General features: G+C 47.9%; 1 protein-coding gene across 2 annotated transcripts in view; it reads left to right on the top strand.

The window, feature by feature from the left end:
• The window catches only part of rars2 (arginyl-tRNA synthetase 2, mitochondrial), a 35,708-nt gene that overhangs the window by 9,315 nt on the left and 8,893 nt on the right, over positions 1-17,500 (top strand). For both annotated transcript variants that reach the window (XM_017687088.2, XM_017687090.2), the window contains exons 5-14: positions 266-363; positions 605-660; positions 1,524-1,607; positions 1,850-1,926; positions 2,995-3,153; positions 3,991-4,097; positions 14,266-14,361; positions 16,165-16,225; positions 16,363-16,439; positions 16,745-16,869. In XM_017687088.2, coding sequence (XP_017542577.1) covers positions 266-363; positions 605-660; positions 1,524-1,607; positions 1,850-1,926; positions 2,995-3,153; positions 3,991-4,097; positions 14,266-14,361; positions 16,165-16,225; positions 16,363-16,439; positions 16,745-16,869 — 940 coding nt within the window. The remainder of the gene's footprint in view (positions 1-265; positions 364-604; positions 661-1,523; positions 1,608-1,849; positions 1,927-2,994; positions 3,154-3,990; positions 4,098-14,265; positions 14,362-16,164; positions 16,226-16,362; positions 16,440-16,744; positions 16,870-17,500) is intronic.

Raw genomic sequence — 17,500 nt, 5'->3', positions numbered from 1 at the left:
AATACGCAGCTCTGGAAATGCATCTACCTGTAAATAAAGCGTCTAACCCTCTGTGGAGGTGGCGTCTCGGCTCTGGCGCCCCAGCCGGCGACTGTAAATGGAATTGTTGAACCTGAATGTTGATTTGAGCCCAAACTTTCAGCACGAGGGAGAAAGTGAAACGCGAACGGATACGTTTCCAGTTTAGTTTGGATGCTGATGTGCTTCCACCTGCCGCTCACTGCTGCCATCTCGTGGTTTAGTCTGAGCACCGTCTTTCCTGCAGAAAGTGCTGGAGCAGCTTCGGGCCGAGCCGCAGAGTTTCGGGGTGCAGAGCGAGCTCCTGCGAAGGCTTCGGAGAGGGAGGACGCTGGTGGAGTTTAGGTGACTCTCACAAATTAAGAATCTCTTCCATACAAAAATACAATCAGTCAGCACTCCGATCTCAAACTGACCGTCTGGACGGCTGAACCGTGTCCGGCGACGCAGTCTGAGGCGGCAGTGTGATGACTTGGGGGCCGAGCTGATCGGTGGGGTGTAAACGTCACGAAACCAACGGACATCCTGTGTTAATCATTCTCCAGAATCTCTCAGCTCACTGTCTGAAACGCTCTCTCGCCCACAGCTCACCAAACATCGCCAAGAAGTTCCATGCTGGACACCTGCGATCCACCATCATCGGTGAGTCCAAGTAAAGTGGTCCATCAAAGGGGAAATCCACCAGCCTTTCAAAATTGTGTGGGTCAGTCCAGCAGAGCAGTAGTGCTACACTTCAAGGGGAATTCCACCAAACTTCAAAATTCCCCCATAATTGAATGTCTCAGACGTCTTTACAGCGGTGGTGATGGGAACCAGGCGTCGCCATGACTACAACATAGATATAGACACTTTATTTACCATCCAGAACCACCAGAGAACCTACACGAGTCTTCTGAGCTTATATGCAATGTCGATGATGGAAAACAGTGGAAAATCTGGAATAATGAGTTTTCTTTGGGGACTATTTTGCCGCACAGCGCCCTGCATGTCTCCCTCCACCATGAATGGAGTTGAAGTTCTCTAAACTCTCATAAAACAGCGTCTCAGTCATCAGGCAGTGAATTCAGAACCAGTTCATGTAGGAACTTTCTGTAGGAGCTTTTAGAGGGACGTCTGGTTCCCATCACCACCACTGTGAGGAGCTTTTAGAGGGACGTCTGGTTCCCATCACCACCACTGTGAGGAGCTTTTAGAGGGGGACGTCTGGTTCCCATCACCACCACTGGGAACGGCTCTGACTCGGTCAGTTTATCTAGAACCGAGATTTTCACACCAAACCGCCCTGAACGTCGTCTGAACTGCTTATTTATGCAGATATTTTGATACCGTGTCTGTTTGGAGAATGTATCATGTTAAAGTTTTATGTTCTTGCTGTGGCCACTAGATGTCGACCTTTCCACAGTAAAGAAATATGGAGCCGTCCACTCGGATCTCAGGATCTCATTCACTGATGAGTTGATTGTTTCTGCGTAATGTTTGGATTTTGATTTTGCTTCATCATTCAGGAAATTTCATTGCCAACCTGAAGGAGGTCCTGGGTAACGAGGTGATCCGGGTGAACTATCTGGGAGACTGGGGCATGCAGTTCGGTGAGTGAAGCTCTCTGACGGTTTAAGATTAAGGTTCTAATCAAATTACTAGAACTTCAATAAGGATATTAAGTTCTAAATGTCATTATGAATGTTATCTGATTGCTGTGTGTTTGTGTCGCTGTGTGTGTGTGTGTGTGTTTGTGTCGCTGTGTGTGTGTGTGTGTGTGTTTGTGTCGCTGTGTGTGTGTGTGTGTGTGTCGCTGTGTGTGTGTGTGTGTGTGTGTGTGCATGCGTGTTAGGGCTGTTGGGGGCGGGGTTTCAGCGCCTGGGCTCGCAGGAGAAGCTCCGAGAGAACGCACTGCAGCACCTGTTCGAGGTGAGTGAAAGATCTACACCAGTCTGATACGCCAGTGAGTGTAACAGGAAGCCTAGATGTCTTTAACTCTGTGGAACCGAGCGCCACGGTGAACCGTGTCGGAGTTCTGGGAGCTGCTATGTTTCCTATCGCTGTATTATAGATGCACGAGGCTCCTTTACAATTGGAGCTCACTTCAGCTCAGAAAGAGCTTATTGATTAGTTCAGAGTCACCATGAAGCGTGACCGTGAGAAAATCACTAAGGTTCAGTCTTCTCTCTCTCAGCGTGACGCAGAGAAACTCCTAGCTGCGTTGGTTGATCACTGTAATGGTCTTCTTACTGGAGAAAACGGTCCATCCTCTAGAACCGCACCGACACAGAGAACCCATATCACCCCGTCTACACACTGCACTGACCGCCTGGATCTGTTGGAGACAGTTTAAAGCTCTGCTGCTGCTTTTTAAAGCTCTAAATGACCTTAAAGCTCCTGAACGTGGGAAACACCTTCAGTGAAACGCAGAAAACAGAGGGACTCCTTCTGTAAAGCACTTTGAGCTGCCGCTGCTGTGAAAAGTGGTGTACAAATAAAGATATTTTTATTATTACTGTTATTGTTGAGAAAACGCCTTATAATTTTCATCTTGTAAATAGTGGTAAGGGTTTTGCTTTGTCACCGTCTCTATATATAACTTATAATCCTGTTTATTTATTGTGTTATTAACCCTCTTATGTTATTAGCATTCTCAGCTTTGCTTGATCACATTCTCCTCATGTCAAGTAAACCAATAACAGCTCTGAGAAATCAATTTTATAACAGATTAACAGATTAAATGGCAGAATAAAGAGCTGATATACTCTGGGCAATTTGCATGCAGTGCCAGTTTGTACCAGAGGGGGCTCCAAATCCCCAAACTGACACAGTGCAGTTTAAAAATGTTTGTTTTGGAAATAAAACGATACTAATGCATAAAAAATATTACACATTCATGCTGTGTCCGGTTGTTTCTACTGCATTTTAAATCGTTTGAGGGCTACGGAACAATAAAGAGGTCCACGTCAAAGTGAAGTGTTGACATGTGCTTTACAGGTGTACGTCCAGGTGAACCGGGAGGCGGAGCATGACGAGAGCGTCCGACTGGCCGCGGCCGAGTTTTTCAGACGGCTGGAGCAGCACGACGAGCAGACGCTGTCGCTATGGAAACAGTTCCGGGACATTACAGTGGAGGAGTACAAGAAGATCTACGAGGTAGAGATCAGATCCATCAGATGAGCTGGATTTAAATGCGTGAATTATAATTAAATAGAAATAAGAAATGAATAGCGAAGTCGGACTCTGTGCAAAAGCCACAGACCCTTTGTTTATTTCATTTCCGGTCAAAGTAGCTTTAATCTGATCTTTATGAGGAGATTAGATCACTTGCATAATGAAGGAGACAGTGAAAGTGAAAGTAAGAGAAATCTACAGAGAAAACTGGGCTCCTAACAACCACCTGGAAGACCTGGTCAAGCCCAAAACTGCCCCCATCAGATAAACAGCACTGAAAGCTTTGATCTCTGAGAGAGAGGAGAAGATCAAGCTGCTTCAGATCTGAGAACATCCACAGGTGTTTCTGTCCATCCTTCCACTGTGAGAAGACCACTCAGCGCTGTGGGTCTGAAAGGACGTGTAGCTGATCAAGAAGAACCTCACTGAGAAAAGGAGACGGACACACCAAACAAAGAAGCTGGACGATGGACTGACCGCCCCAGAGTCCAGACCTCAGCAACACTGAATGGGTTTGATCATCAACCAGATTCTCAGACTGAGCTTTGGAGGCATGTCTGCAGGTTCTTTGAGGAGCTGGAAGTGAGTCTCCTGAAAAGAACGGAAGCTGGAATGAAGGGAGAGAGACTCACTGACTGACCACGGCTGAGAGGAGATGTAGCTGCTGAGGATTCTGGGTCATTTTCTATTTAAATAAATATTTTTTGTTTTTTCCTGAGGCTGAAAAATGAATCAACTTGTATTTAACAGCAGTTTTGAGTGGAAACGAAGTGACGATGTTCCGATGGCGCCGTAACGTCGTGTCTCTCTCTCTTTCAGAGGTTAGGAGTGAGATTCGATCATTATTCGGGCGAATCCTTCCATCAGAGCAGAGCTCAGGAGGTGCTGAAGGAGCTGCGAACTCGGCGTCTGCTGAAAACCACAGAGTACGTACACCAACAGTGGGAGCAGTGATGTAGAGCCGCTTGGGGCTGTAACAGCTGATCAATATCATCAATAATGCTGATAAACAGTTGGCAATAAATTCTTTCATCGGAAAGTTGGTTTAAATTTAAACATCAAAAAGTGGCCACACTTCACTTTCTCAGGACTGAGCGCTCTGCGCCCGTTCATAGCCGTATTCTGAAGAATTTATTAATTATTATTTTTTTAATTCACTACAAAATGACCTGGAGACATTTTCTAATAAGAGAGCGTAGCTGTTGTGTTCAGCAGTGAGAGCTTCTCCGTCTTTCCTCTGCTGAAGTCAGCGCGCACATGCACTTTAACTCGTTTCACGTCTTTTATTTATTTAACTTTATTTATTTCTTTATTTATTTATATAGTATCTCTTTTCTGTGTTTACTTAATTGGATTTTTTTGACACCTGCACTGGCAAGTTCCTTCTTCACCTGGTACCTGGAGGATAAATTCTACAGTCATCCAATTTTTGTTTTTCAAAAATATGCTAATTTTTGCATGTTTATGTAGATAACATCACATTTGCATTTTCCAGTGTAAAAAATGAAATACAAATAAAAATATCAGGACTAAACTGAGAAAGATGTATTGATATTAACTGTTTTAAAACAAATGACCCTATTAACCTTTCATGTCTCACCTTAATTCACTGTGGGAGTAATTAGCTTCTGATTGGTGGAGCTGATGTTGCTGTGTCTGATTGGTGGAGCTGATGTTGCTGTGTCTGATTGGTGGAGCTGATGTTGCTGTGTCTGATTGGTGGAGATGATGTTGCTGTGTCTGATTGGTGGAGCTGATGTTGCTGTGTCTGACTGGTGGAGATGATGTTGCTGTGTCTGATTGGTGGAGCTGATGTTGCTGTGTCTGATGTTGCTGTGTCTGATTGGTGGAGATGATGTTGCTGTGTCTGATTGGTGGAGATGATGTTGCTGTGTCTGATTGGTGGAGATGATGTTGCTGTGTCTGATTGGTGGAGATGATGTTGCTGTGTCTGATTGGTGGAGCTGATGTTGCTGTGTCTGATGTTGCTGTGTCTGATTGGTGGAGATGATGTTGCTGTGTCTGATTGGTGGAGATGATGTTGCTGTGTCTGATTGGTGGAGATGATGTTGCTGTGTCTGATTGGTGGAGCTGATGTTGCTGTGTCTGATTGGTGGAGCTGATGTTGCTGTGTCTGATGTTGCTGTGTCTGATGTTGCTGTGTCTGATTGGTGGAGCTGATGTTGCTGTGTCTGACTGGTGGAGCTGATGTTGCTGTGTCTGATTGGTGGAGATGATGTTGCTGTGTCTGATTGGTGGAGCTGATGTTGCTGTGTCTGATTGGTGGAGATGATGTTGCTGTGTCTGATTGGTGGAGATGATGTTGCTGTGTCTGATGTTGCTGTGTCTGATTGGTGGAGATGATGTTGCTGTGTCTGATTGGTGGAGATGATGTTGCTGTGTCTGATTGGTGGAGCTGATGTTGCTGTGTCTGATGTTGCTGTGTCTGATTGGTGGAGATGATGTTGCTGTGTCTGATTGGTGGAGCTGATGTTGCTGTGTCTGATTGGTGGAGATGATGTTGCTGTGTCTGATTGGTGGAGCTGATGTTGCTGTGTCTGATTGGTGGAGCTGATGTTGCTGTGTCTGATGTTGCTGTGTCTGATTGGTGGAGATGATGTTGCTGTGTCTGATTGGTGGAGATGATGTTGCTGTGTCTGATTGGTGGAGATGATGTTGCTGTGTCTGATTGGTGGAGCTGATGTTGCTGTGTCTGATGTTGCTGTGTCTGATTGGTGGAGATGATGTTGCTGTGTCTGATTGGTGGAGATGATGTTGCTGTGTCTGATTGGTGGAGATGATGTTGCTGTGTCTGATTGGTGGAGCTGATGTTGCTGTGTCTGATGTTGCTGTGTCTGATTGGTGGAGATGATGTTGCTGTGTCTGATTGGTGGAGATGATGTTGCTGTGTCTGATTGGTGGAGCTGATGTTGCTGTGTCTGACTGGTGGAGCTGATGTTGCTGTGTCTGATTGGTGGAGCTGATGTTGCTGTGTCTGACTGGTGGAGCTGATGTTGCTGTGTCTGATTGGTGGAGCTGATGTTGCTGTGTCTGATTGGTGGAGCTGATGTTGCTGTGTCTGACTGGTGGAGCTGATGTTGCTGTGTCTGATTGGTGGAGCTGATGTTGCTGTGTCTGCCTGGTGGAGCTGATGTTGCTGTGTCTGCCTGGTGGAGCTGATGTTGCTGTGTCTGATTGGTGGAGATGATGTTGCTGTGTCTGATTGGTGGAGATGATGTTGCTGTGTCTGATTGGTGGAGCTGATGTTGCTGTGTCTGACTGGTGGAGCTGAGGTTGCTGTGTCTGATTGGTGGAGCTGAGGTTGCTGTGTCTGATTGGTGGAGCTGATGTTGCTGTGTCTGATGTTGCTGTGTCTGATTGGTGGAGCTGATGCTGCTGTTGCTGTGTCTGGTGGAGCTGATGTTGCTGTGTCTGACTGGTGGAGATGATGTTGCTGTGTCTGACTGGTGGAGATGATGTTGCTGTGTCTGACTGGTGGAGATGATGTTGCTGTGTCTGATTGGTGGAGCTGATGCTGCTGTTGCTGTGTCTGGTGGAGATGATGTTGCTGTGTCTGACTGGTGGAGATGATGTTGCTGTGTCTGACTGGTGGAGATGATGTTGCTGTGTCTGACTGGTGGAGATGATGTTGCTGTGTCTGACTGGTGGAGATGATGTTGCTGTGTCTGACTGGTGGAGATGATGTTGCTGTGTCTGTTTGGTGGAGCTGATGTTGATGTTGCTGTGTCTGATTGGTGGCGATGATGTTGCTGTGTCTGATTGGTGGAGCTGATGTTGCTGTGTCTGATTGGTGGAGCTGATGTTGCTGTGTCTGATTGGTGGAGCTGATGTTGCTGTGTCTGATTGGTGGAGCTGATGTTGCTGTGTCTGATTGGTGGAGCTGATGTTGCTGTGTCTGACTGGTGGAGATGATGTTGCTGTGTCTGACTGGTGGAGCTGATGTTGCTGTGTCTGCTTGGTGGAGCTGATGTTGCTGTGTCTGATTGGTGGAGATGATGTTGCTGTGTCTGATTGGTGGAGCTGATGTTGCTGTGTCTGATTGGTGGAGCTGAGGTTGCTGTGTCTGATTGGTGGAGCTGAGGTTGCTGTGTCTGATTGGTGGAGCTGAGGTTGCTGTGTCTGATGTTGCTGTGTCTGATTGGTGGAGCTGATGCTGCTGTTGCTGTGTCTGGTGGAGCTGATGTTGCTGTGTCTGACTGGTGGAGATGATGTTGCTGTGTCTGACTGGTGGAGATGATGTTGCTGTGTCTGACTGGTGGAGATGATGTTGCTGTGTCTGACTGGTGGAGATGATGTTGCTGTATCTGATTGGTGGAGATGATGTTGCTGTGTCTGTTTGGTGGAGCTGATGTTGATGTTGCTGTGTCTGATTGGTGGCGATGATGTTGCTGTGTCTGATTGGTGGAGCTGATGTTGCTGTGTCTGATTGGTGGAGCTGATGTTGCTGTGTCTGATTGGTGGAGCTGATGTTGCTGTGTCTGATTGGTGGAGATGATGTTGCTGTGTCTGTTTGGTGGAGCTGATGTTGATGTTGCTGTGTCTGACTGGTGGAGATGATGTTGCTGTGTCTGATTGGTGGAGCTGATGTTGCTGTGTCTGATTGGTGGAGCTGATGTTGCTGTGTCTGACTGGTAGAGCTGATGTTGCTGTGTCTGATTGGTGGAGCTGATGTTGCTGTGTCTGATTGGTGGAGCTGATGTTGCTGTGTCTGACTGGTGGAGCTGATGTTGCTGTGTCTGACTGGTGGAGCTGATGTTGCTGTGTCTGACTGGTGGAGCTGATGTTGCTGTGTCTGACTGGTGGAGCTGATGTTGCTGTGTCTGACTGGTGGAGCTGATGTTGCTGTGTCTGATTGGTGGAGCTGATGTTGATGTTGCTGTGTCTGATTGGTGGAGCTGATGTTGATGTTGCTGTGTCTGATTGGTGGAGCTGATGTTGATGTTGCTGTGTCTGATTGGTGGAGCTGATGTTGATGTTGCTGTGTCTGATTGGTGGAGCTGATGTTGCTGTGTCTGATTGGTGGAGCTGATGTTGCTGTGTCTGATGTTGCTGTGTCTGACTGGTGGAGCTGATGTTGCTGTGTCTGACTGGTGGAGCTGATGTTGCTGTGTCTGATTGGTGGAGCTGATGTTGCTGTGTCTGACTGGTGGAGCTGATGTTGCTGTGTCTGATTGGTGGAGCTGATGTTGCTGTGTCTGACTGGTGGAGCTGATGTTGCTGTGTCTGACTGGTGGAGCTGATTGTTCTGTGTCTGACTGGTGGAGCTGATGTTGCTGTGTCTGACTGGTGGAGCTGATGTTGCTGTGTCTGATTGGTGGAGCTGATGTTGCTGTGTCTGATTGGTGGAGCTGATGTTGATGTTGCTGTGTCTGATTGGTGGCTGTCTGATTGGTGGAGCTGATGTTGCTGTGTCTGATTGGTGGAGCTGATGTTGATGTTGCTGTGTCTGATTGGTGGAGCTGATGTTGCTGTGTCTGATGTTGCTGTGTCTGATTGGTGGAGCTGATGCTGCTGTTGCTGTGTCTGGTGGAGCTGATGTTGCTGTGTCTGACTGGTGGAGATGATGTTGCTGTGTCTGACTGGTGGAGATGATGTTGCTGTGTCTGACTGGTGGAGATGATGTTGCTGTGTCTGATTGGTGGAGCTGATGCTGCTGTTGCTGTGTCTGGTGGAGATGATGTTGCTGTGTCTGACTGGTGGAGATGATGTTGCTGTGTCTGACTGGTGGAGATGATGTTGCTGTGTCTGACTGGTGGAGATGATGTTGCTGTGTCTGACTGGTGGAGATGATGTTGCTGTGTCTGACTGGTGGAGATGATGTTGCTGTGTCTGTTTGGTGGAGCTGATGTTGATGTTGCTGTGTCTGATTGGTGGCGATGATGTTGCTGTGTCTGACTGGTGGAGATGATGTTGCTGTGTCTGACTGGTGAGCTGATGTTGCTGTGTCTGATTGGTGGAGCTGATGTTGCTGTGTCTGACTGTGGAGCTGATGTTGCTGTGTCTGACTGGTGGAGCTGATGTTGCTGTGTCTGACTGGTGGAGCTGATGTTGCTGTGTCTGACTGGTGGAGCTGATGTGCTGTGTCTGACTTGGTGGAGCTGATGTTGCTGTGTCTGATTGGTGGAGATGATGTTGCTGTGTCTGATTGGTGGAGCTGATGTTGCTGTGTCTGATTGGTGGAGCTGATGTTGCTGTGTCTGATTGGTGGAGCTGATGTTGCTGTGTCTGATTGGTGGAGCTGAGGTTCTGACTGTGGAGCTGATGTTGCTGTGTCTGACTGGTGGAGCTGATGTTGCTGTGTGCTGTCTGGTGGAGCTGATGTTGCTGTGTCTGACTGGTGGAGCTGATGTTGCTGTGTCTGACTGGTGGAGCTGATGTTGCTGTGTCTGACTGGTGGAGCTGATGTTGCTGTGTCTGACTGGTGGAGCTGATGTTGCTGTGTCTGATGGTGGAGCTGATGTTGCTGTGTCTGATTGGTGGAGCTGATGTTGCTGTGTCTGATTGGTGGAGCTGATGTTGCTGTGTCTGACTGGTGGAGCTGATGTTGCTGTGTCTGATTGGTGGAGCTGATGTGCTGTGTCTGATTGGTGGAGCTGATGTTGCTGTGTCTGATTGGTGGAGCTGATGTTGCTGTGTCTGATTGGTGAGCTGATGTTGCTGTGTCTGATTGGTGAGCTGATGTTGAGTTGCTGTGTCTGATTGGTGGAGCTGATGTTGCTGTGTCTGATTGGTGGAGCTGATGTTGCTGTGTCTGATTGGTGGAGCTGATTGCTGCTGTGTCTGATTGTGAGCTGATGTTACTGTGTCTGACTGGTGGAGCTGATGTTGCTGTGTCTGATTGGTGGAGCTGATGTTGCTGTGTCTGATTGGTGGAGCTGATGTTGCTCGTGTCTGACATGGTGGAGCTTATGTTGCTGTGTCTGACTGGTGGAGCTGATGTTGCTGTGTCTGATTGGTGGAGATGATGTTGCTGTGTCTGACTGGTGGAGCTGATGTTGCTGTGTCGACTGGTGAGCTGATGTTGCTGTGTCTGACTGGTGGAGCTGATGTTGATGTTAGCTGTGTCTGATTGGTGGAGCTGATGTTGATGTTGCTGTGTCTGATTGGTGGAGCTGATGTTGATGTTGCTGTGTTTGATTGTGAGAGCTGATGTTGATGTTAGCTGTGTTCTGATTGTTGGAGCTGATGTTGCTGTGTCTGATTGGTGGAGCTGATGTGCTGTGTCTGATGTTGCTGTTGTCTGAATGGTGGAGCTGATGTGCTGTGTCCTGACTGGTGGAGCTGATGTTCGCTGTGTCTGAATTGGTGGAGCTGGATGTTGCTGTGTCTGACTGGTGAGCTGATGTTGCTGTGGTCTGATTGGGGAGCTGATGTTGCTGGTGTCTGACTGGTGGAGTGAATGATTGCTGTGTTCTGTACTGGTGGAGCTGATGTTGCTGTGTCTGACTGGTGGAGCTGATGTTGCTGTGTCTGACTGGTGGAGCTGATGTTGCTGTGTCTGATGGTGTGAGCTGATGTTGCTGTGTCTGAATGGTGGAGCTGATGTTGATGTGTCTGATTGGTGGAGCTGATGTTGATGTTGCTGTGTCTGATTGGTGGAGCTGATGTTGCTGTGTCTGATTGGTGGAGCTGATGTTGCTGTGTCTGATTGGTGGAGCTGATGTTGCTGTGTCTGATGTTGCTGTCGTGCTGAATGGTGGAGCTGATGTTGCTGTGTCTGATTGGTGGAGCTGATGTTGCTGTGTCTGATTGGTGGAGCTGATGTTGCTGTGTCTGACTGGTGGAGCTGATGTTGCTGTGTCTGATTGGTGGAGCTGATGTTGCTGTGTCTGATTGGTGGAGCTGATGTTGCTGTGTCTGATTGGTGGAGCTGATGTTGCTGTGTCTGATGTTGCTGTGTCTGATTGGTGGAGCTGATGTTGCTGTGTCTGATTGGTGGAGCTGATGTTGCTGTGTCTGACTGGTGGAGCTGATGTTGCTGTGTCTGATTGGTGGAGCTGATGTTGCTGTGTCTGATTGGTGGAGATGATGTTGCTGTGTCTGACTGGTGGAGCTGATGTTGCTGTGTCTGACTGGTGGAGCTGATGTTGCTGTGTCTGACTGGTGGAGCTGATGTTGCTGTGTCTGATTGGTGGAGCTGATGTTGCTGTGTCTGATTGGTGGAGCTGATGTTGCTGTGTCTGACTGGTGGAGCTGATGTTGCTGTGTCTGACTGGTGGAGCTGATGCTGCTGTGTCTGACTGGTGGAGCTGATGTTGCTGTGTCTGACTGGTGGAGCTGATGTTGCTGTGTCTGATTGGTGGAGCTGATGTTGCTGTGTCTGACTGGTGGAGCTGATGTTGCTGTGTCTGATGGTGGAGCTGATGTTGCTGTGTCTGATTGGTGGAGCTGATTGTTGCTGTGTCTGACTGGTGGAGCTGATGTTGCTGTGTCTGATTGGTGGAGCTGATGTTGCTGTGTCTGACTGGTGGAGCTGATGTTGCTGTGTCTGACTGGTGGAGCTGATGTTTGCTGTGTCTGACTGGTGGAGCTGATGTTGCTGTGTCTGACTGTGGAGCTGATGTTGCTGTGTCTGACTGGTGGAGCTGATGTTGCTGTGTCTGACTGGTGGAGCTGATGTTGCTGTGTCTGACTGGTGGAGCTGATGTTGCTGTGTCTGATTGGTGGAGCTGATGTTGCTGTGTCTGACTGGTGAGCTGATGTTGCTGTGTCTGATTGGTGGAGCTGATGTTGCTGTGTCTGATTGGTGGAGCTGATGTTGCTGTGTCTGACTGGTGGAGCTGATGTTGCTGTGTCTGACTGGTGGAGCTGATGTTGCTGTGTCTGATGTTGCTGTGTCTGACTGGTGGAGCTGATGTTGCTGTGTCTGACTGGTGGAGCTGATGTTGCTGTGTCTGATTGGTGGAGCTGATGTTGCTGTGTCTGACTGGTGGAGCTGATGTTGCTGTGTCTGATTGGTGGAGCTGATGTTGCTGTGTCTGACTGGTGGAGCTGATGTTGCTGTGTCTGACTGGTGGAGCTGATGTTGCTGTGTCTGACTGGTGGAGCTGATGTTGCTGTGTCTGACTGGTGGAGCTGATGTTGCTGTGTCTGACTGGTGGAGCTGATGTTGCTGTGTCTGATTGGTGGAGCTGATGTTGCTGTGTCTGATTGGTGGAGCTGATGTTGATGTTGCTGTGTCTGATTGGTGGAGCTGATGTTGCTGTGTCTGATTGGTGGAGCTGATGTTGCTGTGTCTGATGTTGCTGTGTCTGACTGGTGGAGCTGATGTTGCTGTGTCTGATTGGTGGAGCTGATGTTGCTGTGTCTGATTGGTGGAGCTGATGTTGCTGTGTCTGACTGGTGGAGCTGATGTTGCTGTGTCTGATTGGTGGAGCTGATGTTGCTGTGTCTGATTGGTGGAGCTGATGTTGCTGTGTCTGATTGGTGGAGCTGATGTTGCTGTGTCTGATGTTGCTGTGTCTGATTGGTGGAGCTGATGTTGCTGTGTCTGATTGGTGGAGCTGATGTTGCTGTGTCTGACTGGTGGAGCTGATGTTGCTGTGTCTGATTGGTGGAGCTGATGTTGCTGTGTCTGATTGGTGGAGATGATGTTGCTGTGTCTGACTGGTGGAGCTGATGTTGCTGTGTCTGACTGGTGGAGCTGATGTTGCTGTGTCTGATTGGTGGAGCTGATGTTGCTGTGTCTGATTGGTGGAGCTGATGTTGCTGTGTCTGACTGGTGGAGCTGATGTTGCTGTGTCTGACTGGTGGAGCTGATGCTGCTGTGTCTGACTGGTGGAGCTGATGTTGCTGTGTCTGACTGGTGGAGCTGATGTTGCTGTGTCTGATTGGTGGAGCTGATGTTGCTGTGTCTGACTGGTGGAGCTGATGTTGCTGTGTCTGATTGGTGGAGCTGATGTTGCTGTGTCTGATTGGTGGAGCTGATGTTGCTGTGTCTGACTGGTGGAGCTGATGTTGCTGTGTCTGATTGGTGGAGCTGATGTTGCTGTGTCTGACTGGTGGAGCTGATGTTGCTGTGTCTGACTGGTGGAGCTGATGTTGCTGTGTCTGACTGGTGGAGCTGATGTTGCTGTGTCTGACTGGTGGAGCTGATGTTGCTGTGTCTGACTGGTGGAGCCGATGTTGCTGTGTCTGACTGGTGGAGCTGATGTTGCTGTGTCTGATTGGTGGAGCTGATGTTGCTGTGTCTGACTGGTGGAGCTGATGTTGCTGTGTCTGATTGGTGGAGCTGATGTTGCTGTGTCTGATTGGTGGAGCTGATGTTGCTGTGTCTGATTGGTGGAGCTGATGTTGCTGTGTCTGACTGGTGGAGCTGATGTTGCTCTGTGTCTGATTGGTGGAGCTGATGTTGCTGTGTCTGATTGGTGGAGCTGATGTTGCTGTGTCTGATTGGTGGAGCTGATGTTGCTGTGTCTGATTGGTGGAGCTGATGTTGCTTGTGTCTGACTGGTGGAGCTGATGTTGCTGTGTCTGATTGGTGGAGCTGATGTTGCTGTGTCTGATTGGTGAGCTGATGTTGCTGTGTCTGATTGGTGGGAGCTGATGTTGCTGTGTCTGATTGGTGGAGCTGATGTTGCTGTGTCTGACTGGTGGAGCTGATGTTGCTGTGTCTGATTGGTGGAGCTGATGTTGCTGTGTCTGATTGGTGGAGCTGATGTTGCTGTGTCTGACTGGTGGAGCTGATGTTGCTGTGTCTGATTGGTGGAGCTGATGTTGCTGTGTCTGATTGGTGGAGCTGATGTTGCTGTGTCTGACTGGTGGAGCTGATGTTGCTGTGTCTGACTGGTGGAGCTGATGTTGCTGTGTCTGATTGGTGGAGCTGATGTTGCTGTGTCTGATTGGTGGAGATGATGTTGCTGTGTCTGACTGGTGGAGCTGATGTTGCTGTGTCTGATTGGTGGAGCTGATGTTGCTGTGTCTGACTGGTGGAGCTGATGTTGCTGTGTCTGATTGGTGGAGCTGATGTTGCTGTGTCTGATTGGTGGAGCTGATGTTGCTGTGTCTGACTGGTGGAGCTGATGTTGCTGTGTCTGACTGGTGGAGCTGATGCTGCTGTGTCTGATTGAACAGGAAGGGGAAGGGCGTGGTCGATCTTTCTGCAGCGAGTGATCTGTCGTCGTACGCTACTTTAGTGCGCAGTGACGGAACGTCGCTCTACATCACCAGGTACACTCACCTGTTCATCACCCCGGAGTTTTAGATCTACTATCCTGGAAGTTTGGATCAAACACGCACCGCGTTTTGGAAACGCATCCATACGTGAGCTCGGGAGCATAAGTGTAAAAGTATAAAACAATACATGATTGATATGCAAATAAGCCTCTGTCTGATGCTGTGCCTTATTTATGTCGATAATTATGAATATATTATTTTCAGAAAATTGTGTATTTTATCATATTTTATGTCGCTGCTATTTTATAAAAGCAGTAAGCCACTCAAGGCCACGCGTTACAGTGACTTTATGACGGGGAAGGAGGTTTTACTGTCGCTGTTAGAATGAAGGTTCAGTTCAGGCACATTTTACTTCATCAAGGTACCAACAGTGTAGATGTTCCCTCAAAGCTCCAGCAGTGGTTCTAAGGTCTGATTGTGGAGCTTAAATCAGGTTCTTCAGGTGAAAAGTTGGTATTTGTTCCTTTTCATAACCGAATGTTTTAAAACAGAGCAGTAGAGTAAAAGCCTGGAGGCGAGGCGAGGCGAGGCGGGGTGTGTGAAGTCAGTCCAGCTTAGAACAGATCATCTCAGTGGATTATGGTTCAGTTATGTTCCCTGACTGAAGGCACTGAGATGGAGCCTTGAGGGTTCCACCCCAGAGACAGGAGGGGCACTGACCCAGAGACAGTCTAGAACCTTTATTTCTGAGAGTGCAGGAAAACTCCTCCTCGTGATAAACCCACTGTACTGCCAGCCTCTCGTGGTTCTTGATAGACTATCATAAATCATAACTGTGGTAATGCAGAAGGTCCTGCTCATCTAAACCAGCCGTCGCTCTCAGGAAAAGGACGGAAAGCTTCATCGGTTTTATATTGAAATCACAATTTTAAGAGCGTTTTTCAGCCTCAGGAGCTGCTGTGTTTACTGTGACCTCGTAGTTTGAAGTGTTTTAAGCATGCTGTGACATCACAACCATGAACGTCTGTCAGGCTGGTGCTCCGCTCTGAGGCCTCAGACGGAGTGGACTTTCTCATGATACTGGACGAAAAATCCCCAAACCTCAGTTTCTGGAAATGATCGTGTTTGAAATCCTCCAAGACCCCGAGGGTCCCTGAATGGTCCCCTTTCACCCGGTTCTACAGTGACGGAGATACTCCGCTCCTGATCCGCAGGCCGCCTCCGCGTCTGGGAGGATAGATTAGAGACGGACGTAAACAAGTCCGTATCTCACAGCGTCCTTCTCAGAGAGGACAACCCAAACCTCACTGACGCACAACCACAGAGCTGCCGGCTACATAATATATAATATAATCTACAGAGAAATATTCACATTATTATTAGATTATTTATATCTATTCATATATATTACTTAGATTTATTTATATTATATTTAGATTTATATTTGTATTATTTAATATTACATTATATATAATCTTTAATTATATATGTATGTTTACATTTATATTATTTATATAATTAAATTTTTTAAAATGTATTATTTATTTATATTTATTTATATTTACATTATTATTTATATTATATAATTCGTTAATATTTATTATAAAAATTGGGGTTCTTTACAAAAGAAAGTGGTTCTATATAGAACCATAAACACTCAGAGAACCCTTTGCAAGGTTAAATGGTTCTTCAAGTTGATGGAGATTTGTTCTACATAGCCCTGAGAACCATTTAATCATGCAGAGGGTTCTTTAAGCGTTCCTGGTTCTGGATGGGACCATTTTCTTCACTGTAGAACCGTTAAAGAACCCTAGTTTCTGAGTTTGAAAGTGGTCTGAAGGTTTTTGTGGTTTTCAGGGACGTGGCTGCCGCGCTCGACAGGAAGGAGCGGTTCCACTTTGATGAGATGATTTACGTGGTGAGGTTTACACGCAGCTGCACGATCGTTGAGGATATGATCACGGTTATGATTTCTGGCTTGCTCAGTGAAGCTTTTTAATATGTGTGTATCTGTGTCTGTAACTGAAGCCGCGCTTTGGTTTCCTCTGTTTTAAGACCGATAAGAGTCAGTCCGTCCATTTCCAGCAGCTGTTCCAGATCCTGAGGGTGATGGGTCATCACTGGGCTGAGAGGTAAACTCACTGACCTTCTGAGTCCCTTCACAGAACCCAAAATGCTCTTAGCCACCACATCAAACTAATAGGACATTCAGGTGTTACAGGTGACTGACTGATATAGCCACTAGTGGGTGCTGTGGGCGGCTGTTGACTCGTTTACAGAGCAGAACAAACTTGTGTTGATGTGTGTACTGACGCGTGTGTTGACGTGTGTGTGTCGACGCATATGTTGACGTGTGTGTGTGTGTGTGTGTGTGTGTGTGTGTGTGTGTGTGTGGGTGTGTGTGTGTGTGTGTGGACGCGTGCGCGCTGTGCTGCAGGTGTGTTCATGTCCCGTTCGGGCTGGTGTTGGGGATGAGTTCGCGGCTTGGGGAGGTGGTGCTGCTGGAGGACGTGCTGAATGAAGCTCGATACAGGATGCAGCACAACATGCAGGAGGCCAAGAGTAAACACCACACACACACACACACTCACACACACTCACACACTCACTCACAGACACACACTCACACACACACACTCACAGACACACACTCACACACTCACACTCACAGACACACACTCACACACACACTCACAGACACACACTCACACACACACTCACAGACACACACTCACACACACACACACACACTCACAGACACACACTCACAGACACACACTCACACACACACTCACAGACACACACTCACAGACACACACTCACACACTCACACTCACAGACACACACTCACACACACACTCACAGACACACACTCACACACACACTCACAGACACACACACACACACACACTCACAGACACACTCACAGACACACACTCACACACACACACACTCACAGACACACACTCACAGACACACACTCACACACTCACACACTCACAGACACACACTCACAGACACACACTCACACACTCACAGACACACTCACACACACACTCACAGACACACACTCACACACACACACACACTCACACACACTCACACACTCACTCACAGACACACACTCACACACTCACACACTCACAGACACACACTCACACACTCACACTCACAGACACACACTCACACACTC

The sequence above is a fragment of the Pygocentrus nattereri genome, chromosome 4, assembly GCF_015220715.1.
Source record: "Pygocentrus nattereri isolate fPygNat1 chromosome 4, fPygNat1.pri, whole genome shotgun sequence".
Lineage (NCBI taxonomy): Eukaryota > Metazoa > Chordata > Actinopteri > Characiformes > Serrasalmidae > Pygocentrus > Pygocentrus nattereri.
The sequence above is the reverse complement of the archived record's forward strand: the minus strand, read 5'-3'. Positions and strand labels throughout refer to the sequence as shown.